At 32.1% G+C, this 26,402-nt stretch overlaps 1 protein-coding gene across 3 annotated transcripts in view; it reads left to right on the forward strand.

The window, feature by feature from the left end:
- LOC118181493 (latrophilin Cirl-like) overlaps nucleotides 1–26,402 on the forward strand; it is a 255,519-nt gene that overhangs the window by 80,834 nt on the left and 148,283 nt on the right. For all 3 annotated transcript variants that reach the window (XM_085808637.1, XM_085808638.1, XM_085808639.1), the window contains exon 2: nucleotides 20,256–20,349. In XM_085808637.1, coding sequence (XP_085664763.1) covers nucleotides 20,268–20,349 — 82 coding nt within the window. In that variant the 5' untranslated portion in view covers nucleotides 20,256–20,267. The remainder of the gene's footprint in view (nucleotides 1–20,255; nucleotides 20,350–26,402) is intronic.

Below are 26,402 nucleotides of genomic sequence, written 5' to 3' on the forward strand. Positions count from 1 at the left end.
AATTCTGCGACATTTTCTTTTTGACTTATAACTCAGTACCTTCACAGTTTGAGAGTGGATTGTTCAAAATATGTGTTTTCTGTGAATTATGCCACGTGTACACTGCGAAGAAAAAGGGGGAACAGTTCTATATCTCCCGTTCTACTGGGCCGATTGACGAAATTCAAATTGCGTTTCTCATGTCTCAAAAGTTCGACTTATGATATATATTAGATTTATATATATAGCATCATTCTAACATAGGTATTTTGACACAAAATCGGACTTTTTCTGAAATGACATGCCTTTTTTTTTTTACCATATTTCGATTCTATGACCCAAATTATGCCAGACTATCAAGTTTTGTAAAAATCGTACGAGTAGTTTTTAAGAAATTAGTTCTCAAAATTTTAGCTCCTCAATGTTAATTGAATTTGATATATATTTATTAATATCTCATTTTTATTAAACTTTTTTTTATTCTTCCTTTCACATTTTGAAATTTAGGTTAATTCCAAATATAATTCGCACATTTTTTATGATTTAGTTTTAAAATTTGTATTTTTATATAATCTTTATAAATTTTTCGAAAACAATTTTGAATTATAACCTATAAAATTTGTGCCATCATCTTAAAGTAGGCGTATTTCTAAGCATACCTGCAAAAAAAAGTTTTTATTCAAAATTTTCTAAGATATACACGAATTTACATTTTTGCGCGATTTGAAATTTGGCATCTTTTTTTGAGCGATAATAACGCTAAATGTGTTTTATGGATTTTGTTACAGTGAAATGCCACAGCTAATTTTAAACTTAAATTTCAAATAAGTTTTACGGAGAATTAATTATATGAATTTTCCCCCCTCAATGATGAGTAATAATTATTTATTAATACTATATGAAAAACTAATTTTTTAATTATAGATGATATTATTCAAATTGAATTTTTTTTAATTCCTTTCTTTTTTCCTCTTTTTGTAAAAATATTTGTAAGAGCAAGGAGGTTCCTCCTTGTGTAAGAGTAAATTTTTACCTTCGCCGTGTTATCGTCTGCTACTTTACTTTAACTTCATTTAAATTTAATTGTCTAAAACTGAGAAAAGTTCGTTTGACGTTTATTTTCCCAATATTTTTAAGCAAACAAGACGTTGACATTTTGGGTCATGTCCCAGCTTTAAAAAACATATATATATATATAAACATAACTTTTTAAATTAATCCTCTTAGAAAGACTATTTTAAGCAGTAATTTTCTCTCGTGTGTGTTGTAGATTATATAAAAAGCATCTTTCTTAACATAGAAATTTTTAGGCTTAAAACTTTAAATAATATGATTAAGATTTTTTGCACACGATATGAGAATTGGGTCACTCGGTGGTACAGGATAAGCGCTGCTGGAGTGGTTTATTTTTTTCTAATTTAACAAAAATCTTTTAATTCAAATATTTATCCTTTGGACTTTGCTTTAAACTTTTTTTATAGTTAAAATGTCTAGAAGCTGTCTTCAGCAGAAACGCATTTAATGCAACTGATATTTTAAAAAATTTAACAAGAATGCAAAATTTATGGAAGTGTAGCAATCTAACAATCTTAATTTTCTTGTGTGAGCACTGAAAATAAATGTAGAAGGAAAGAAGGAAATTAGGGAGAAAAGTAAGCAAAAATTTGAAGGGAAATTTGGCTGTCAGATATAACAAGATGTTTCGAAAAGTTCGATGCTTTTGAATATACTTTCAGAATACTTCAAGGAATTTGGGTGTTGAAAGAGAAAACACTTGGATGTGTACACCAGCAAATACCATCAATTGAGCTTGGGCTAACGGAAAAGACAAAAACGATATCATTGCAGATTAAAGTGAAGAGCTACTGGTTTTCGACTATATGGTTGTATAAATTTAATTTACTACATAGAACATTATATCGTGTCATAAACAGAGCTTCCCATGATTTCTTAGTCGAATTATTTAAGGATTCCAGAATTTATCCAGTGACTTATATAGATATCAACTAAAGACGTTTTCCCTCGTGATGAAACCAGTCTTTCCTTTCATTTCACGACTTCAAAATGCTTAGCCTGTAAATACTGATAAAGGCTCTGACTAAATACTGATGAACTGGATTGATTTGGATTATTAAGTTACGGCAAAGCCGGGCTATCTGCCTTAAAGGAGGGATGCTGTCGTCAAGAACTTTCTAAGCGAAACCTGCTCGTATACACATTACATATGAGAAAAACCACGAAAACGCTCATGCAACCAGACCTTTCGCCGGGATTCTAACTCCGGAGCGGACTACCAGTATTCAGCGATATTACCGCTCCGGCCGTTTGTGGGCCCTTTGGAAATGGAAGGGGATAAATATATTTAAAATTAATGTCAGACATACCAATATGTTTCGAAAAGTTGGATGCTTTTTAATATACTTGCAGAATGCCTGAAAAAAAAGAGCAAGCCATTAAGAAGAAAAAATATATTTTTGCATAAAATTTAGTAATTTTTTATTTTAAATTTTTTAAATTTCATCATATTTGATTCTTGCGATTTCAAAAATAAAATATTTGACTAAAATATGAATAACATTTTAAGAAATTAAATTTAGGATAAAATTGTGTAAAGCAATGAGCACAATGATAAAACTATTTAAAGCAATGCATGCAACTCATCCTAAATTAAAATGTCAGATATATATCTCTCTTATTTATATATCTTTTCTGAATGGAACATTGAAAGGCGTGTTAACTGTTGCTTTACTGTATTTTCTATTTTAATATATGCAGTTTTCAAACGCATCGTAGTCTGGGTCACAAAGTATTCTTCCGAAAAAAATGCAATTCAAATAAATAAATCAAATTCTGGAAAATCTATATTAATAAATATATGTAAAATGCGCAGTTCGAATGAACGGACAGAAAATTTTAAAACAATTATCTGAAGAGACAATGCAGCACAAAAAATTAAAATAAAAGTCTAAAAATTCAGAATCTACCTAAAATAACAACAATGACCAAAAAATATAGTAGAAAGAAAACTATTTGAAAAAAATAATAATAAACAATGCACCTTTTATTTAAACTAAACAGTTCGAATGATTAAATAATTTTTTTAAAACAGTTATTTCAAAGAAACCATGCAACTTAAACAATTAAAAGGAAATTCGAAAAAGAAAAAAAAAATTAAAATAATAACATAAAAATATAATATAAAGAATATTATTTAAAGGAAAGAACGATGTAACTTTTTTCCTTCTCACGGACACTGTGAAAAGGAAAATAGGTTGCCATATATTAAGAAGGTTGCCAAGTGAACTATTCTTGGCGCAAACTGGAAAAAGAAGCACCAGTATAAATTTTTGAATTTCCCCATAAATTTCGCACCAAATTTTACAAAATTTAATATTTGGGCATCTTTCAAAGAGTCGTAGAATCGAAATATGTTAAAAAATTGGTATGTTATTTCAGAAAAGGTCCGATTTTGTGTCAAAATACCTATGTTAGAATAGTGCTATATATAAATCTAATATACATCCTAAGTCGCGCTTTCGAGACGTGAAAAACACAGTTTGAATTTTGTCAATCGGCCCAGTAAAACGGAAGATATAGAACTGTCTCCTTTTATTCCCCCCCCCCACACGCAGTGTACATAAACGTCCTTATGCAGATTTTAATTTTCATTTTGCAACTGCTAACTATAGACATACACTTCTAATAACAAAAAGAATTTAAATAAGGCAAATATTCATACTGTGGCAGTTTTACATATAAGAAATTAGTTTTGTAAAAGTTGCGAAATTTAACATTTTAATAAATTTTCTCGCACTTACAAGATGTTTTTAGTAAAAGATTACACTTGTTATAAAAAAATAAAACACAAAATGCTTGCCTCTCTTACGATGAAAATTTACTGAAATATTTATTTTTAAAGTTTGTAGAGACATTAAGATTTTTTTCGAGGCCGGAGAGATGAAAAATTAACAAACGCCTTCGCCGGGAATCGAACCACGGACCTCTGGAATACCGTCCCAGCGTGCAGAACCACTACACCACGAAGGCACGCTAGGAAGGCGGGAGAAATACTTTATATACTTCCCCTTTTAAAGGGCGACTGGGGTTTTTAGGCAACCCAATCGCCAAATCCTGGGTGAGGAGAATTATCATCCAACACCCTTTTTAGTTCGAGTTCCACTGTAGAGGCATTAGGATTTTTTTTGGAAGCAGGCCAGATGAAAAATTAGCAACGCCTTCGCCGGGAAGCGAACCATGGACCTATGGAAATATCGGCCTAGCTTCCAGAACCACTACACCACGAAGGCACGCTAGAAAGGCGGGAAAAATACCTTATAAGTTCATGTTTTCTGAAAAAGGATTCTTGTTATTGAAAGCAGTGGCAGGCTTTAGATATGGGCAGGTAGCTGACTGGTGACATTATTTTTATAAATAAAAACTTTAAAAAAATTCTGGCTCATTGAATTTTTGTATTTTCTTATAATTTTTATGAATAATTAAATTATTAATTTTTTGTAGTAAATTTTAGCAAGTAATAAAACTGCATGTGAACAACTATTAGTGTATTTTGAGCATTTAAAAACTTATAAATTACCAATGTAAAAATGCTTTTGGGGTACCAAACATTAAAAAAAAAAATAAAGAAAGAATGTTATACTCTAGTAAATCACAAAGAATGTCACTGAAAGGCATTAAATAGAAAAATGAACTTCGACTAATTTATTTTTAACTGATTCCTCAAGGAAAGCAACAAATTTCATCTTCTGGCCCTGAAAATTCTATAAAAGTCCTAAACTGTAAAATTAAATATTTTGTACAGCTTCTCTCATACGGAAGTCAAACATTTTATGTTTTATATTTTAAAATGAGTATCAAATTTTACTAAATATATCTATATGGACCGTATAAAAAGTTAGATTTTGTAAATTTTACAGTTGTTTTTAATTTTAAAACTATTTGAGTCATTCAAAACATTTTTGCTGTTGGAAGTACATATCTACGATTAAAGTCAAAAAAATAATGGGCTTGCGTAAAGACTTTTATGTACACGCTGTACTATATCTTATAATAACTGAAAGTTCTCAAGATCTCTTAGGAGAATTCAGTTTTGCCACTTGTGCTATATTTTTTAAAGCTGGCATTTTCTTGTTCATTATATGGATACGAATTTGTTATTCTGAATTTTCTTTTGCATTTGCAAATTTTGCCTGTTCATTTTTTCACTTTAATTCACTGATGAATTTTCTGTTTCTGATATTATATGTGTATATATCTAATCTTGCTTAAGACATACAGCAGATTATGTATAAGAAAATTCGAGTACAAAATGATACATTTTTCTTGGAAAATTTAAAAATTTTTCTTCCATGTTTCTCAAGCTACATATTCTAACGTATATTTTCAAAAAGAATATTTAACTAATATCTTATAAAATATTAAAACTTCTGATATGCATTTGTTTTTTAATTATTAAAAATATTCAGCTCTTATTATCGATTTATCTAATTTTTCTACTGGTTCGATTTCCTGTCCACCATCTAATGTTAACGTTGTTTTGCGCCTATATCTTGAATGGTCTGAACACCGGAAATTAAAAACTTCTCCACAAAGAAAATTTTACCCTAAGGCAGACAGACTTCTAGTGCTTTTCTATAAAAAAAAACAAGTTGCTCTATTCAGCTTCTTATCATTTTTCTTCTTTTAGCTCTGTTTTATCCTGCAGCAGCTCTAAAATGGCGTAAATATTTTCATTTGAGGTGATCTTTCTCATTGCAACCTATTAATTAAGTGAAGTAGTTACTACATCTTTTTCCAAAACTTTCTAGATTGGAAGAGTGAGTGATATTCTGCTTTGGAGACCACTTTATTTTACTTACGTGTTTAATGTAGGGGACAAAAACAGAAACTTCGCTAACTGTAAAAAAGAAATTACTTATTTGTAATAGGCACATTCAATCAAAACAAGTCTAAGATATGCTGATGTTCCATTGTGTAAGTACAAGTTTTAAACAATTTTCCAAAACATATTAAAGGAGATTGCACAATAATAAATATAGCTCCCCTTAAGCATTTATATTCAGACAACTCCCGATTAACTGGGAGCGGATTAACCGGATTGTGGATTAACCAAGGCTTGTGTTGTTTGCTTATTGCGAAACGATTGAAATTTTTTATCACAAACTATCCAAATTCTACGAGAAACACAAAAAGGAGAAGAAAAATGTGTGGAAAATCTGCAGTGATGATAGATGGTATTAGAGTATTTAAAAGTTGATTTTATCCACAATAGCACGCAATTTTATTGCGTATAATATGTAATATATATATATAATTATTATTAAATCATCCGTTAAGAATCCGTAGCTAAACCATAAAAATAAATTCAGTATACAGCCATTAACTTTCTCTTTTCCCATAGATCCCTATCGAAATGTAAGAGTAACTTGTGCAGATTTGTAGGTGCTGTGTTTTTTACCACGATATTTTCAAGCTGTGAAGTTTTGAATCCCTGTATTTTCGTTGAAGATGTTTTTTACCCCGATGTTTTAGAACTGCGATGTCTTCTACTTGCTTTCTTTTCTCCCACGATGTTTTGTACGACGAAGTTTTCGCCTTGCTTTGTTTTCTCCGCGACGTTCTTGGCGGATACCCTACATGTGTATTTGTGGGTGTACGTATGATTGCGAATGTACACGCTTACTAAAACTATTTTTTATTTATGTCAAATTAATATACATGTGTCATTTGATATTTCACTAGCTATTTTACTTTTTCTGAAGATTAGTGCTGCGGTTTTTGTGTTATTTATGTTTTCTTTTAAGATTATTGCTTCGAATATCGGAAAGAATATCGAATATTGGAATCTTCGAATATCGGAATCTAAGAAATGGAGGTTTTAGATTGAGTACATTTCCTCCAGGAAAACAAACACGAAATATTTTGCCTTCGAAATATAAGATTAAATAAACAAAGTACTTCAATATTAAAGTTACAAAGGCGCTCCTTTTGTTTCACTGGATTGTCCGTATGGTTATCATCATAAAGTTTGTTGAAACTGCTTTTAGTACGTAGCATAAATAATTTAAATTGCAAGGGGAGTCTACCGACTTTCCTAAATTTCACTAGGATTTAAGTCATGAATCTGGGATTTTAAAAATAAAAATTCACTGTGTGCATTAAGGGAGCTTGAACCTGAAATTTCGAATGCTTTAATATAGTGTGGTTCATTAACATGAGTAGCTGGGAGCCGATTCTGATGACTTTTTCTTTGATTCTATTGCCTTGTTAACCAAATTAATGTTTTTTTTTTCCTTTTGCTTGTTGTTCCCCTGCACTTATACATACACTTATTTCCATGCAGGTAAGACTTAAAAATGGCTAGTTGTGACCTTTATTGATTTAAGCGTTACTAACATTTAATTTTACGTTAATTAGTTATGGCAATGGGCTTACTGTAGATAAAACAATGTTTAGAAGATTTTGACCTTCCTTTATTCTCCGGCTTCTAGCGAGCGAATAACTTCCGAAGCTGGTATGATCAAATTTTTCGAAAAGTGTACTGATAATTTCACGTATATTACGTCAATTCTCTTTGTTATGTTACATCATTGCGTGTTTAACTTTATCTGGCCTGTCATTTTGATGTCAAAAACGTCTTTAGCAATGCAGTTCTGCGTTTTTTAGTTAGTTGCATAGCTCGTTACACTATGCGATTTTATGTTACATTACTCTAACACGCGGTCTGGAAAGTGTGCTATTTTACGACGCATAATATATTTAATTTATCATATGCATACGTTATGGTAAATATTAGGGTTTTACTGTGTTGCAGTTCGACATGATGTAAAATGGTTAATTGATCTTTCAACTTTATTGCTTAAAAAATTGGACCACTTAGAAACAATAAAACTCTTTTTAAGCGCTTGTTTTGATATAATTTGAAAATACATAATATTGCAAACTTATAATTTTTATGAACATTTGTAGCATTATTATAATTAATCAAAAATATTTTAACAATTACTCGTATGTACCTCAGTACAAATGTCTGGCACTTTTAAGCAATAACAATGGACTTTAATTTTTCACTAAAAATGTCTGGTTAAAGCCACGCACTACAAAAGCGTAAGTTTCAGTAACATAGTCAATCAAATTACTAATTAGTATTAGCCATCAATCACGCTTGACCCTGCCAGACGCCAAATAAATTAAATTCTGTAAGCAGAAAATGGAAATGAGTAAGAAATTTTATTATATTCAGTTAATGAATGTAAAAATTTAATAATGTCATCATTTTGGTTCTTGATTTTTTATTTCTAAATAAAGTAAATTGATAGCTAACATTATTACTTTATATTACTGCTTTTATAAACGTGTGATTGTTATTCTTTATTTAATTAATAAAAAACCTAGCAGTTCAAATAATTGCCAATCCCACAGGACCAACGGCTTCTCTAAGTCGGGCCCCAGTTTACGTGAAGTTGCATATGAAATTCTAACTCCCTTGCACGCAGCAGGCGGCAACATATCGACGTATGCATATATATAGACTATTCTTGTTCATATTTTGTGTATTTAGATTTTTTTCGAGAATTTTCGGCACAGGGGAATTTTTGCCTTGCGCAACTGTAAGAAAAGATTTTTTTAAATATTCTGTGAAACTTCTTTCCTCTCCTACGCTTAAGAACTCAGCTGCTTTTCGAACTCGGCGTTCCCAGATATGTTTTTAAGATATTTCTACTATATTTTTTCTTTCAATTTCCTATGCCTAATGAAAAACACTCTACATTAATTAATGAAGAACGTAACAAATTTTTCTTGCTTATTTTATACTGTTACGTGAAATTAATTGTAATAACATATATATATATATATATATATATATATTGTAAGTATATATATATATGGGTGTGTGTGTGTTGTAGATTTTGTAATAAAAAATTTCTATATAAAAATATTGAAGTAAAGTAACCTTTAGACCCTTTAATTTTTTTCCTCTTTGAGCTTGAATATCTAACATCTCTGCGAAGTTATATACGTAAGTTGTTTATGTCTTTTTTGAAAGGTACTAACGTTCATGCTGCATAGAATGCTGAAAATCTCTAAGGGATGTTCCAAGCGTAATTTCATTACGTGTTTATTCAAGAATAATTAGTGAGTAGCGGTACTGTTGGTGATGTTACATTTTTTGTATCTTTTTTCTCGCCAACATGTAGAGGCTAGCTAGTTGCTTAATTGCAGTTATCCATATAGTCGAATTTCAATTATCCGAATTCCAGTTATCCAGAATTCCAGTTACCCGAATTTCTTATTATTCCTTTTAGGGATGGTAAATCTGAACTGGTTGCTAATTTATTTGCTTATTTTATCGTATGTTATTCGCCAATTCTGTTTATTGGATCTATGAATTGCTCTTTATAATACAAAAATAACAATGATCATGCAATAAAAGCTCTATAATTTACAAAACTGAATTTTTTGTCCAATATAAATTATAATTATTGTAAAATATCTTGTGGTAAAGCAGTTTTCCCAATAATCGAGGCAGTTAGTAGAGCATATATATTTATTTTGTTAAACTGTATAATTAACACTAAATAGCACTGCTTCCGTTTATATTCATCATCTTTTTTATATGTATGTAAAAAGTTTCAAATCTTCCGATACGGTACAAACAATTATACTGTTTGTGATTGCGGCCTTGCTTTTTTTTTAATTTTAAGCGAAAACAAAGAATAGAAAATATTGTTTTCGAAAAGCTCTGTTCATCAGTGTTTTTAATCCATGAACGAAGACAATATTCAGTATGATAATGAAATTTACGCTCATGGTTAACTGTTGTTTCGTAAAATCTGGAGTGCTAGGATTATCCAGAATTTAAATGTATGCCAGCTCAAACGAGAATCAAATGAATTACGCCAGAAATTAAAATTAAGAGCATTTTTATATTTTGAAAAAGAAAACAATTATAATCGGTTTTTAACCACTACGGTTTTAAACTTAGAACATTCATTAGAAATTACTTTAGTGTCAATTCCTTCATTAGTTTATCTTTAAATCCAGATTTTTAGAGTATTTTGTTTCCACCTCTTCTTTTATAATGCATGTTTATCATTTTTATCTAATCGCTTAAGGGCTTATTAAGTTGTCATTTAATTAACTGAAAATAAGACTGTCAAACATCCGTCTTATGTGTAATGAATAATTATCATAACCGATTGAAAATCTGCTACAGAGTGTAGATCAAAGTTTAAATCACAAATTTATTAATATTGAGGAAAATCTCAGTCTGTCTGAAAGTAGGCATCCAGAAGATGAAAAATTACCATAGAACACTGCGTTACAAACCGCATTTAGTGGGTGAAAATCGCAAAAATAAACTTGGAGTGGACAGTGAGCCTGACGAAGAGATTGGTCAAACAAATGCTAGGATTAAGAGCAATGAGGTCGAGAAGAAACCTTTTCGTATGCAAATTTCCAGTGTGTATGGAGAAAATAAAAACAGTGGTTAAGAAGAAATCATTTCGTATGCAATTTTCCTATACGTATGGTGAAAATAAAAGGAACGAATTAAAAGGAAGAAAAATAATCCTTTCTGACATTGAACTGTGATGTACTATAATTCTGCTTTAAGTCAAATAAATGTTTTTACTTATTCTTGTCCCCTTTTTTTCCATTTGACGTCAGATCCTTCATAGCTATGTTTGCGATTTTCTCGCTCTAAATTTTATCGGTTGATTTCGGAAACACCCTGTGTATGAACGTTACATAAAGAGTGATTGTAAATTGTTTTTTACAAATTAAGAGGAGTGATAGTACCCATCCAAACGAGCAATAATTACCATAGAACATAGGGTCGCATTTCATTCTGAGAGGCAGAAAAGAGAAAAGTAGAAACGCATCGATGAAGAACAAGGAGACTATCTCTTAAGACTATCAATAATTAACCGTGTGCAAATTTGCACTGAGAAGAAGCAGCATTTTGCTCTTAGTTGGTACCGGAGAAAGCCAATCAGAGCAAACGGTGTCCTTGAAAACGGCACAAAATCATCGCTTCGTGTATTACCTTGATAACATCGTCCGAAACTTTTCGTGAATGCTATGGCGAAATACACGTACAAGAAATTGTCAGATATTCATCTCAGATACGGTGAAGCAAAAGGGAATGGACGCGAAGCACGAAGATTGCACAAACAGCGATTTCCAACTCGTCGGATTCCAAGTCATCCAACCTTTTCCAGTGTTGATGGAAGACTGAGAGAAACCCGTTCTTTTGCCATCTCAGAAAGCAATGTAGGACGTTCGCGAAATGCACGAACACCAGAAATGGAACAGCGAGTTTTGACTAGATTTGAAGCAGCTGCTTCCACAAGTACGCGAGCGGTGGCATACCGAATGGGCATTTCTCAGCCAGTGGTGTGGCGTATTTTACAGGAGGAACGCATGCACCCTTACCACGTGCAAGAAGTGTAATCTTTGGACACAAATGATTATCCTTGCCAGGCAGACTTTGTGCAGTGGGTGCTTGGAATGAGGAATAATGATCTACGATTTCCTGCATTAATATTATCTAGTGAAGAGGCAATATTCAGCAGAGAAGCCATTTTCAGAGTGCATAATCAACACGTTTTGTCTGACAGCAATCCCCACTGCACTACCCCTCATGAACAGCAACAGAAATTTTCCGTGGACTTCTGGGCTGGAATCCTAGGTGATTATCTGGTAGGCCCTTGCATCATGCCCGACCGTTTGAGCGGCGCAACGTACCGTATCTTCTTGTAACAAGTGCTTCCCAGTTTATTGCAGGCTGTTCGCTCCCCATCCAGACAGACATGTGGTTTATGCAAGATGGAGCCCCAGCACATTTTTCTGTCACCGTCCGTAACTTTTTGAATGCCACATATGTGGCATTCAAAAAGAATGGATCCAAAATCCGCACGATGGATCGGACGTGGAGGAACCTGTGGCTCGGCATCCTCGCTCACCAGACTCAACCCACTGGACCTTTTCTTCTGTAAGCACATGAAATCTTTAGTGTACGAGATGCCTGTGAATTTATCTGAAGATTTCATGGCGAGAATCATTATTGTCGCAGATAAAACTAACATGACACTAGGAATCTTCGACAGAGTGCGCCAGTCTTTCCTTCGCCGATGTCAACTGTGCAACGACACGCGTGGTCGGAAATTTTAACACTTTCTGTGAGTTTTTCGCTAAACAATAAATCTGATTTCGCAACTTTTGGTCTCGTACATTCGCTTTCCGAACACTATTGTAAGTTCAGTTGTTGTAAATGCGCCCCTATGTTCTATGGTAATTATTAAAAGCATTTTTATTTAACCGTATCGAATTCAAAAGTTAAAAAAAATATCCTTAAAACTGCATCTGTTGCTTTTAAATAGCTTAGTTTGTCCCTCAGTGGCAACAATTTAATTTGAAAGATAACTATCTTACATTTTATCGAATAGCAACAGGCTTGAATGAAAAATGAAACGATGCAAAATTGCGTTTTGAGACTAATAGCCCTTTTGGGCTAAAAGGATCATGCATACAGATTGTTGTCAGGAGTTTGTAAATTCAGTTCGTAAATGCACTTTTTGAAATTAGTTCATAATGGTTTTCCCGCCTTGCGAATCACTGGCTACTTTTCATAAATCTTTCTAGAATCATTCCGTTCACTTAATGGGATAACAGGTGTAGCGGATGAAGTATAAAAATTCGAAAAAAAAATTCTTTTTAAATGCGCAAGAATGAATGGGAGAAAATGGATAATATTTGGAACAGAATTAGTGAAGATAGGTTTATAAGACTATTCTTAGTGCACTTTATCAATTAAATATAAATGCATTAAATTTAACACAACTCAGTATCCTCATCATAGTAAGACAATGCAGAAATATTTTTGCATTATTGTGCAAGGGTATTAAGAATCCAGTGATACTAATAAACTGTATTCTACTGCAGTTTGAAATAGTATTAGCAAGAGTGAGGTGTTTACGGAAGTGTTTCTCAGTGTTTCAAGCATTTCTTTTGCAGCAGTTAAGCTGACAGAAACCGAATTAAAAGTAAAATTACACGAAGTCATGTTTCTTCTAACCGAAATTACTCTTCAGATGCAAAAAAGTTTGTCACTTTCCTTTAAAAAAAGAAAAAGGGTTAGCCATATGTCTGAAACCTTGAAACCAGATTTTATCGATTTATGCAGGTGAACTGATATTCAGTATTTGGAGAATTTTGATCTGAGAAATGCTCCTGTGTTGTTTTGGGATATTGAAAAAAAATACTGGAACATGTTATTTAAAATACTGAATTTTTTATTAAAACAAATTTTGGGGGCTTCCGATGTACGCACGTCATACTGAAGACTGGTTTAACTTTAATTATAATAACACTGAAAACTGTTATTGGAATACACTTGCTAAATATCATATAAATCATATATACATCTTAATTTGCCTAAAGTAAGTAATGTAGCAAACTCAACTGTCTTATGATTAGTAGGAAAATATTTCAAAGTAAAGTCAATAATTAAACGCAGAGTAGTCGACGCGGAGGAAACCATTAATTCCTTTGCCAAAACATATATATCGTTTAGCTTTAGGGGGGCATTCCCTTACAACTATAAGTCTTAATAACCTTTTCCCTTCAATCTCTATTCAAAGCACTTTGTCAGAATTGCATGCAGATACGGAAAAGTGAGTAGTAAATCTTGCAAATGTTACTTCATTAAAAGTTATACTGAACGCATAATTCGTATAACTTTGTACATGAAAGACAATTATTTTAATACTGTATCGGCACCTGCTTGCGTCTAGATCTCATTAATAATTAAATGAACTTTTTACTCAAGGAGTAGATGAAAAAAAAATAGTTAATTATTATTATTCACTAAGTGTTTCGCTTTGAGTGTTCACAAAATCTATCTTCTCATCAGCAGTCAATAAATTTGAGTTCTCTGAAACAGCTTGGTAATGAACACGTGCGAAATATCCTTTATTTTTAATGCATTATCTACATATAAAATTCAAGACAAATTCACCAAGAGAAGGTTTAGGTTTAGGTTAGAAATGTTTCAGTGCTCAAAAATTTGAGATCAAATTCCGAATTAGCTACGTCATCAGCTTACGCAAGCCATGTGACATAGATTAATCTAGAAATGGAACAGTCCAGAATAGTTATTACTACTTTTAGACTACAGTGAGGAAGCACCCAAATTAAAAATGAAGAATTACTGTTACTAAATTAAATTATAAAGCTGATTTACATATTCCCCCTTGGCGACAGAAAGTCTTTTTAGAAGAAAGCATTAATAGCATTAGCGAAACAAAGAAAATAAAATTTTTAAAAATTAATCATAAAATTCTTGATCTAAAGATCACTTTAAAATAATAAAATCTTGTAAATATCATTTTTAACAATAAATGCAAATGGAGAATTGTATTGAAATTTTGAAAGTCTCCAAGTTCACTTTTTCTGTAACAATACTGTAAAGAATGTCGTATTTTTTTTTTCAAGAAATAACTGTAAAAGTTCACACTTCTGTAAAATCTTTGCTTGAATATCATAATCATAATATTTTACAGTTCTTGTCTTGAACAAAATACAATACAATTATAGAACTTTCATTAAAATAGGCAGGTCCTCACAAAGTGAATCAGCGTTACGGCTTGCTGATGGCTGTGGTATACTTAAATACAACAGAACTTAAAAAAAGAAACTAGTTTTTAGTACTGCATAATTACCAAAATTTGTATTTATAACTTATTGCTTTAAAATATTCAAATTAGTTAATTTAAAATTAAAAAATATACAAAAAAAAATTAAGACGTGCAGTTTGTATATTCAAGTTGTGTCTCTTAAATTTTGTAAACAAAATTTTACATTGCCTTACAATAATAATATGAACTGTATAATTTTGTGAATATGAAATAAGAAAATAAATAAGCATCATAATTATAACCGTTTAGAGAAGGCTTTTAAAGCTTTTCAAATATAAATATTTTAATTACATCTATGAATACATAATTAATAATACATCAAAACAAATTTAAATGAAAAAGACTAATAAAATCAATTTGCCTAATAAAGTAAAATTATTATAAATAATTACAAATATCAAAATTGAAAATTCAATAGTAATAAGTAATATTTAAAAACTATTCAAGTAATATTAAACAACGCTAACAATATGTAAACATGATCAACTAATATTTAAACAAAAACGAGAACAAAAATGTTAGAATTTAATGTTTGCAAAAGAAAGAAAACTGATTCAAAATGGGAAGACGCCTCAGGTTGAATTTTGGCCAAAGAAAATGGCGGTGATAAATTATAAATATCCCAAAAGGTGAGTTTACAGTAAGGTTTTTTTCAAAGTTAATTTTAAATTGGAAAGCATTAAAGTAATGCAAGAAAGGAAAGGAAAGATAGGGCAAATCTTAAAAAAGAATAAAATTTTTATGTCATGAGCTTATCGTCACGAATTAGAATAAAGTAGGTCCTCAGTTAATAAAAAAATAGTCAAGAAAAATAGTACAGTAGATACATATTTACAAATAAAACTATAAATCCTTTTAATCCATCCTTCCTTATCCTTCTCTTATTTGAGCTTTCAGGTAAAAACTTCATAAACTTTAAAAAATTTATAGGCTGTAGACCACTCCAGGTTTTTTAAGTTGACTGTTTAAGGAGTTAATTGGAATTTTATTTTCTAGCAAAATTTTAGTAAGAAGAATTTCTTGCTTTTATTGTTCAATTTCGGTGCACCTTTTTTTAATTCGGGTAATTTGATTAAAAATTGTATTTGCAATAACTTTTTAGAGATGTTGATATTCCATATTTTAAGTTTAATTGTAGAAAAATTGAATTCTCATCTTTTATCAAAAAGTTTTACTTCTTTTATATTAAAAATACATAGATCCAGGTAATCTATAATTAATTGATTCTTATTGGTCTTATTTAGTTTTAAACAGCCGGGATAGATATTGCTAGTATCAATAAGATAATTATTGTTAGATGTAATTATATCATCTATATACCTGAATGTATGAGCGAATCTACTGAAATCATTTTCTGAAAGTTTTTTTAAAAACTTGTATTCTTTAGTAAGTAAATACAGGTTACATAACTGTGTCGAGTAAGAATTTCAACCGGGAGTACCATTAATTGGGAGCAAAAGAATTTTTGAATGTTTGATAAAGTTACTAAACAGCGAGAAATACAGATATTCTTTCCATTTTTGTAAATTTAGTATAGTACGCATTTGAGGGGGAAAAATTGGAAGTTCTAGAAAACTTTCTTAGATTTCTTTAAGTTGGAGAGATGTATACAGATTTTCAAAGTCATAGCAGTTGATAATGTAAACCTTTAGATTTTTAAATTATTACAGTTGAGAGATTAATCCAACAGTAGTGTCTTCCAGCATTGGAATTTTCAAAAATAATATTACATATTAATTTAAGTAGATTAGTAAATATAATATCAAAATTCTTCTTAAATTTCCTAGTACTATTTGCAATAAATCTGAGTTAGTGAGATACCATTCACTAAGCTAATTGCTGTAGTGCATTTAAAAGTAGAAAGATTATTTTTTTCCCAAAAACTAAAGCTAGGAATTGTTGTAAACATTGAAACATTGAATTATGTATATATACACTGCTGGACATTAAAATTGCAACACCACGAAGGAAAGCAAGTACAAAGATTGCACGTAAACAGTATGGCATGAAGACGAAATGATTAAATTTTAACCAGTTTGGGGGGTTACATGGGGTGCGAAATTAGTAAAAATCCTGGCAGCTAAGACGGGCCTTACCCGGTTAGGCATGGATTCGAACTGGGCTTGGATGATAGAAACGGGCAACTCATTCAATGCTGCTTCAAGTCTGTGCCACACTTTATCAACTGTATTAGCTGGAGAGGGGTGGCGGGCCAGTCTCAACCCTCGACCAGATGTTTACAGTGGGTGACAGATCTGGAGACCATGAAGGCCATGAACTGAATACTCTGTGTATCGAGGAAGGTCAAAAAACGACGTGCAATACGTGATCTCGCATTATATTGTTGAAAAATGGCGTTTCGTAGGCCTCGAAAATAGGGCACAACCACTTGGCGTAAGATGTCAGAAATGTACCTACCTGCGTTCAAATTACTGTCGATCCGAATTAGAGATGTGCCTGTCGTGTACCCAACGGCTGCGCAAACCATCACACCAGGTGCAGGGCCTCTATGCCGGTATCGAATGTAAGCAGGCTACGTACGGTCTCCTCGGAACCTCCAGACACGCATACGACCATCAGAATACTGCTCACAGAATTGGAACATGTCTGAAAAGATTACATTTTGCCACTCCTGTATCCAGTTTTGCCCTTCGGCGTACCAACTGTCTCACTCTATGCTGCATTGTCAAGGGAAGCCGGAGTAATGGTCGCCGTGCTCATAGTCCACGCTGTTGCAAACATCAACTCACCGTACGAGCGGATACTGGGTGTGCTGCAAACATGCCCATTTCCTGACTAATGGTCCGTGTGGTTGTACAGCTTTGCAGGGCTAACCTCACAATATGCCTGTCCTCTCGGGCGTTAGTCATGGGAGAGCGTTGAAATTCTGCATGCCGTTCAGTATGACCCTCAACAACCATATTCATATTGATTCCATATTCGCATGACAGTAGTTAGATTTCGACCCGTGCGACGAGCGATATCATGGAACGATAATCCACATTCTCGATAAGCAATGATCCTGCCTGTATCGAATTCCGACACTTGCTATTACGCATTTCTTCTTATTATTCGAGGCAAAACACGGTATTCTGGGCAAACTCTGACCTTGCAAAGCACTTTCCGAATGAGAAATCTACTACACAACTTTTCGTTTATGCAATGGTTCAGATGTCGTTTCTCCCTCCTGCGTCGTCTAAATGTGCTGAAATACTAATCATCTGCATATCCCAGGCTCTTCTTCCTTTCATGTGATTTTGACGTTCGTCAAATTAGTTATTCCTGATGTTACAATTTTAATGGCCAGCAGTGTATATGCATATATGTGTATCATTATCGCCTACATAATATGTGTATCATATCGCCTTATCGGATATGTGTATCATATCGCCTTATTATACATATATGTGTATCATTATCGCCTACATAATATGTGTATCATATCGCCTTATCGGATATGTGTATCATATCGCCTTATTATACATATATGTGTATCATTATCGCCTGTGCGATAATGTAGTTTTTGCGGATAATGAAACCAATTCACTTTTTAGCCATGGCCAGCAAAAACTGCTGCGTAGATCTGACTGGAGAAACAATCGCAATTGGCTTGATCGTTAAAACATAACTTTTATTTTGGTCACGAGCAATTCTTCATAAATATATTTTTGCTTAAACCGGTACAACTCTAGGGATGCTAAACGCGCCTCCAATTTATATATATATGCAGTTTACATTTTAGGTAATAGAAAAAGAAGTTTCGTGAGACGTGACTCAGAGCATGCTGCAAAAGTGTGATGCGTACTAACTGCAGTAGTATTTGTAGGCTCGGAAAGTCTTGTTTTATTCCTGCCCAGCAATTGGTCAAAAGATTTCATAGTGCAGAGTAATCACAGGGAAAGTGTGACGTAACATGCTGCAGAGTTTCGTAAAATGTTTCAAAGCGTATCCTTGAAAATGGGATATGTTTTATATATGTAAATCAAAATTATAACTAAATTATAACTAATCAAAATAATAACTAATTAAACTAAACTAAAAATTAATAACTAACTAAATTATAACTAATCAAAATTATAACTAACTAAAATAAAATAAAAATAATAACTAACTAAATTATAACTAATCAAAATTATAACTAAAATTAGTAAAAGCCTGGTAATTCCTCATTTTAATTTGGGTACTTACCATCTCTATTCTAAAAATATTCATAACGTTTTATGGATTGCGTCATTTCTAGATGAATCCTATCATATGACTTTAATATAACGTAGCTAATTCGGACCTTAAAACGAAACTTTTCTCCTTATATTCTTCCATACTGAATAACTACGCACTTGCTGTCTGCAGCTCGGCGTAGATAGACTGCCGCTTGCTCCTTCTCTGCTTATCTACCACAAAGCTATGAAAAATGTAATATGTGAAATAGACAAGATTAAAGGGCCAAGTAAATCGTGGTCGCAAATGTCAATTGAAATAAAAAGGAATACTTAATCTACCTCTGCTGCCAAATTTGCTGTTCATCATGGATCTCAACAGCCAATAAATATATCCACGACATCCTGTTATGTACTCTTATCTACATCCGCGCATGTTTTATGTATGCTGATATAATATGTATTAAAGCATGTGAAGGATGCTTAAAATAGAAAAATGTAGAAGCAGGTAGAGGGGCCTGAAATAAGCAGATTTTGTAATGGAATTCGTGAGCAGAAACGGCGCGTTAAAGTGGTTTTTTGAAGTACTGTTTAGTGGTAGATGAGAGCGTTCTAGTGATATAAATCGTCATTCCCTTTGAAAATTTCGAGAGGTGTGCATTGTTACATGAACACGGAACTCATCGAGTAGATTTTTTCTATGGAACTGGGGCTAAAATGCAGCACCTACTCATAGGAAGTAAATTGAACGATCCCAGTGTATCTTCTGTTTCCGTGCTGTCTGTTGGATAAAGTGCGTATAAACGAGCTCCGCGTTCGTATAGCGATGTATACCACTCAAAATTCGCATGAGAATTCCGTCTGTCACTCAGTAGCGTCCTCTTCCACTTCAATGCACCATTTCCAGCTTACACATTCCATTTCGAAATTTGCTTATTTCCATCCTCTCTATATGTATTTACATTTTTGCAACGTATTTTTGAATCATTCTATACTGCGCCCCCTCATTCTGAACGTGATAGTAAAAAGCTGTCCACTTTTGTATTTCTTTATTTTTTTTAAATTTTATTTCTATATAATAGGATAATTTCTGTGATGAAGAATATGAAACAAATAAATGAAGAATTAAACTGAACTGTAAATTACATTCTGTCATCTACAGTGGTGAAATTTTTTCCTGTAAAACGTAACTCCTTGTTATGCATTGTCTTTTTTGTTTCTATTCAAATTTCAGAATTTTTGTAATAATTTCTTAATGTAATAATGAAATAGCGTAACTGATAAAAAATGTTTAGTACTAATAACATTTCTTTTCTAAATGTATGAACACAATTTTATTTGAATGCGCAGAGATTGTTTTGTTGTAATAATGTAATAATAATAATAATTCTTTCTATTACAGATACGGATCAAGATGTTTTCTACCCAGATCTACATCTACATCGCTATATTTCTATCCACAGCTGTAGTTAATAATGTTTCTTCGAAAAATGCAGGTAATACTGTAAGATCTAACCTTCTTAGCTATCATACAGTTAACGTAATCTTACGAGGAAACCTGGCGACTTCTCGAGTAAAACAAACCCTTTATTATTCATCAAACACTCAACACAAATGCACATACTTCATGCTTACAATAACACCGACTACTTGCGGTGGGAACTTAAAAATAATTTAACAATAACTTCAAAGATAAGTAGTACTGCTGGACTAACAATTTAATTTAAAGCTAACTAGGCTGACTCAAGAACCTACCCGTCAATAGATTAATTAAATGGCCAAAAGGCGTATCAGCAACTCAGCATAACAGTAGCAAGGACAAAGCAGTAATCTACGTCGGCTAGCGAAATCACGCTCTGAATAAACTTCAAGTTTTGTCATTTTTTATACTCTCTTCACTTGACTTTAAATTTGCATCCTGATGAGAAAATGCGAGGGGAAAAAGAGAGGTTCAAGAAGATACCAAACTTAAAATAATTTGTTCTGCAAACTAAGGGAAACCCTACAATACTATTTCAGTTTGATTTCTAATTAGCGCAAGGATGATTGTATTAGTTAATTGCCTTATTTGAAAGAATACATTTAGTTTATTTCAATTAATGCAATTAGTAAAACTGCTGAGGTTTTAAATTATTAACTTCGTAAAAGAAGAATTATGAAGCATTAGAAAAGAGAAGAATAACTCCCATAAGTGAAGGAAGAATTGTGTTTATTTTTTGACTGCAACCGCTTAACTGTTATTATTCTCATTTTAATAAAATTCCTTCATCAGATTAAATTTATTAAGTATAAGTCTTTTATTTACTTTCGTCTTCTCAACCATAATCTTTATTACGTTTGCAGAACAGATGTGACTCGAAATTGAATTTCGTTTGCAAATCAGTTTATGTGATTTAATGCGTTATTTTTCTGGACAAATCTTAACAAAAAGTACGAAGCCTAATATATTTATCACATTCTTCTGTAAGGTAAACGAGACTGTTTTTGTTGTTTTTATAAAATTTAGTGATCAGTGTTATCATTGTCATTTTTTAGGTTAATTTATTTTTTGTGTCTGAAAGAAGCTAGTTACACTGTTGTTGGTATTGCAATAGGTCTTACGCATCGTTGTTGCTACTGCTGCAATAGGTCGTATGTCAAAAATGCTATGTGTGGATTTTTTTTAAATTTTATGTTGAATATCAAGCCACTATTCCATAGAAAATAACGTTTTTAGCCTCATTCCGGGTGTGAAGGTTTCCAATCGAGATGAACTGACTAGCTGCATTTTTGGCTTTCGTGGTTTTCTCCATGTGTAACATGATTGTGAACCAGTTTCCCTTAGAAATTCCTAAAAAAGTAAAAGCATCTTAAACTGAAGGACCACTGAACCTCAGCTTAGGTCTGAGATAAGGTTTATTCTCTAGAAAAGGCTGTCCTCAAGGCTCTGTGTCCGATCCTACTCTTTGGAACATAATAGTAAATGATCTTTTAAGTTATCTCGACGGTTGTTTGAAAATTGCCTTTGCAAAAGACTTATTTTAATTTTCCAATGAAAGATTTTGACTAATATTTTTTTGAGAGTAAGCAGTGCTGAATTTTGTCTCCAATTGCGCGATCTGTCATAAACTCACTTTCAGTCCTTGAAAAAGTAAAGCTATGATTGTTTCCAGGAATTTTGATGAATAAATTATTGCTCTTTTTGTTCAATGGTTTTCCGTTAGATTTTGTAGAAAGTGGTTTGTATCTTGGTGTCGTACTTGAGCAAAAATTAACATAGAAAAAGCACATCGATTTTTTTTCTACTAGACGTGAAAAAGAATATTAATGGTTTCCGCCGAATTGCCTAAAATGCTTTTTGGAGTAAGCTATGATGTCAAGAAACTGATTGCATAAACAGTGTATTATATATTTCATCCCATACGGCTTTCGTGCTTGAAGACATGTTCTTGCAAAGAAGATTAACAAAAGAAATCTGAGAAAGATTCAATGGAGATTTCTTGGTATTATTAACCCTAAGTTATGAGGTTACTTTTGTTCTTGAAGGAGTTCGCATATATATTCGAAATTGAATATAAGAATAATATTTTTGAGGCATTGGAAAATGATACTTCGGAAAACTGCATAAATCGAAATGTCCACTTCCCCGATATTCCTTATCTATGTACTTTAAAGCCCATATATTTCTGCCATTGTAAAGAGACTATTGAAAAGTGTTTTCATATGGTTTGCTTCCCAGATGGCGGTAAAATGAATAATAAGATTAGTCTAGCATTTGTACTTTTTGAAGACCAGTCTGAGGTGTGCTATTTTAAGCACCGTATTCGAAATGAATGCACAGTTTTTCAAGCAGAACTTCTCTGTATTAATCTTTGTTGTCAGGTGGATAAAGGATAATGGACAGCATCCTCAAGGTACTTTATATGTTCTGATTCTCTTTCTTTTCTTCACCTTTCGAACAGTATTGCCAGCAATGACAAATTAGCAATCGAAACTCTGTTAGCTGTTAGTTCGCGTAGAAATGGGAGAACTGATGTCCGTTTTGCTTATGTGCGTGTTTATCATGGATTCTGCGGAAACGAAAGAGCTGATTTCTTAGCTAAAAATGCTTTAAATTTTACCCACTGATATCAATATTAGCATTCCAAATAATTATTCCTTTTATCATTTTTATCTAAAGCTTCTTGCAATAAATGAGGAATATATTTCATCTTGTAATGCTGAGGGCACCAAAACGTTCTTTCCTTCTGTTTACCATAGGCTGCATTTTGAGTAATTCTGAATTCCAAATTTAACTTCAAATTTTGAGTTCGATTTCATTTTCAACATGAAGTTCTTAAAAGAATATATTAGATAATATCGTTTTTGTATAAGTCTTTTAGAGTCATTAGGTTATATCGTTGCAGGAACGTGAAAACTGTGCTGTGTCCTCACCGGGGTTCGAACTACGGACCTCCCGAATGCGGGTCGAGTGTAATTCCAGTTACACCGCGAAGGCACGTGGAAAGGAAGGAGACAATACATTATAGTCTTATAAAAATATTTTTAATCTAGCGACATGAAACTGCAATAATTTTATTTCTATTCGAATTCCTCTAAATATCAAGAATTTATGAAATAACATTACTTATAATAGGTATTCTGTTTGATGGAAACAATCTACGCTTATTAACTTTTTAACGTATGAGAGCTTGCAATTTCAATTTTATATTTTTGCAACATTATTAGTATGTTCTTGTTAAGCGGAATTCCGGTTTCGAAATGCTGGAAAATCCTTGATGATCGTTGAATAACTTACAGTTAACTGCTTGAATTTTCTTGATATTTCAAAGTGAAAAATTAGTTTCTTTTTAATATGACACTGGCACTCAGGACCACGAACATCACGTTTCATGCAATGGCTTTTACTTTTCATTTACCTAAGAAGCATCATGTAAAGGATGTCCCAATAAAAGCGCCGGATTCAATGTAACCAGCAAAATACTCTATTTTTAGAAAATGGAAAATACTTTTACATACAAAGAGTAAAAACACAAGTAAGAGTTGAAACAAGTAAATGTTTCAGTAACAAGTAAAGTCAAGACAAGTAAATGTTTCGATTTAAGAATAAAAAACTGATGTCTGGCGTTATTTCCTCCATGACTTGTTCTGCAGTGCCGTACGCGAACGGGCTGGCTGCATGAGTGTTTTCGTGGTTTTCCCCATGTGTAACGTGTATACGAGCCAGTTTCCCTTAGAAAGTCCTCCACGAAAGCTTCCCTTCCCTTAATCAGATAGCCCTCGAGGCTTTGCCGTAATTAATTAACTTAACCTGCAGTGCCGTAATCTCTGGATGAAATTTCTTACCTCTTTCTCACATATCTGTCTATCGAGATGATTAAGGAAATGTTCAGTATCATCTTTAAGTTCTTTTATTTTCACTCTTTAAGTTCTTTGAAATTTGCAATAACGCTGTCATGCACAATAGCGATGTTTTCAGCAAACTGGCTGGATCCAGAGCGTGTTGATTTAATGTCTGCTGTCGAACTTGTGTCTTAAAATTTCTGTATCAGTCTGCGATTTGTTAATTCATTAAGTGCATTTTCACATCAAAACATAACACTAAGCTTCCCAACAATCTATGGGCAATGCTTACCATTCTTGTAAAGAGTTTTCACAATCAAAACTCAATGCACCTTTGTGTAGTGCTCCAAGACCACTAATCTGCAACGAAGCTGCGAAATGAACTAACAGTGACAAAATTCCAATCTTGCCAACTCAAATAAAGTTCAACATTCTTAAACCAGAACATTTGCCTGTTGTAACTATGTAGTTTAGTTTAGTTTAGTTTAGTGACGGAGGACGTGGGCACCACCCCTTTACCATTATGGTTAATTGGTTTAGCGCCACGTCCACCCTTATCTAAAGCTGACTCATGTTAGAGCCACACGAGATCCACTCATAGGGCACATTGATTAGTGTTACAAAACATAGATATTAAAAATGGTTACATATGTGTGAACACAGTGCTTACGAGCAAAACTTTAGCAAGTGACACATAAGATTACAATTCAATACCCTAGCAAGTAATTTTAGCAAGTTACATATAAAGTTTACAATTCAATACATAAAGAAGATATATCATACATAATGATTATATTATACTGTTGTGATTGATAAGTGACGACATTGTCAACATGAATTTACTAATGCAAAATTCAACATTTAAACTCAGTATACAAAAACCCAAGAACATACAAATGCTTATATTTCATACATTGTCAACTTAAAAAATTTATACTGGAGAAGTATAAAAATACTTAGATCTCACATAAGTCTCTAATATTCTGAATGTCATTGTTAACTTTTATATTACAGCTTACTACTAAAGACACAGTTATTATATTAAAATTGGATATTAATACAGTTAAATGAATAATTGCACTTAGACTATAAATACACTATAAAAACATTAATTCTTTACAATATCTAAAATGCAATGATTCAAAACAATGATTATATGCGGATATTAGAACAATGATTCACTATAAATATACAATGATTCAATACTATTACTTAAATTAATGATGATACTATTCATATTATTAATCATATATGCCATGTTGACATCAAAATAATATTTTTTTTTTCATACAGGTGCTTATTACTGAAATGATGTTACATATTACTAGCAAGCAATTCAAAAATAAGATATGTACAGTACAATTTTACTTGCACATTGGAAATACTATACAAATAAATAATTCAATACAATGATTCCGTACGATTACTCATGAATAATTCAATACAATGATTCCGTACGATTACTCATGAATAATTCAATATTATGATTCTATACGATTATTCAAATGCAATGATTCAATACAACAATTCTATGCGTTTATTAGAACAAAAATCTATATAATTATTCAAAATTTCAATATTATTGCTCAAATTAATAAAAATACCATTTGTATTATAAACCTCACTACCCAAGTGACACAAACATTTAAATTACACCATTAATTAATCATTACAGCAATGATATTACATGTTACTTGAAAGCAGTTAATTATAAATTATGTACTGTACAGTTTTACCTTGCACACTGAATATTATAAATAATGTAATGATGCAATACAGTGATATTATACTGCTTCTTTAGACCATGTACCAAAACAATAATTATATGCAGTGACTGAAGTATAAAGATTACGATACAAGTATTCAGTGATTTAATATATATATTCAGATTTGTAGTAATACTATATATGTTATTAATAACATTTAAATATATGGGTATAATCATTTAAGTACCTATTATAGTATTGATGTTACATTTACTTGTAAAGAAATCAATTGTTAAATATGTACAGTACAGTATAACTTGCACTTTATTTATTGATTACAATTCAGTGATTCAATAGAATGATTCTTTGTGATTACTAAAATATAATAATTTAGTACAGTGATTCTATGCATTTACTAAGTACAATGATTAATCATACAATACCAGTTAACACAATGATGCTATAAAACAATACAATTACTCTTATTCAATATGATTACTCTATTTAGTAACAGAACTATT

The sequence above is a fragment of the Stegodyphus dumicola genome, chromosome X1 (genome assembly GCF_044657685.1).
Source record: "Stegodyphus dumicola isolate Sdum_Otavi_A_Nest chromosome X1, ASM4465768v1".
In the NCBI taxonomy this organism is placed as follows: domain Eukaryota; kingdom Metazoa; phylum Arthropoda; class Arachnida; order Araneae; family Eresidae; genus Stegodyphus; species Stegodyphus dumicola.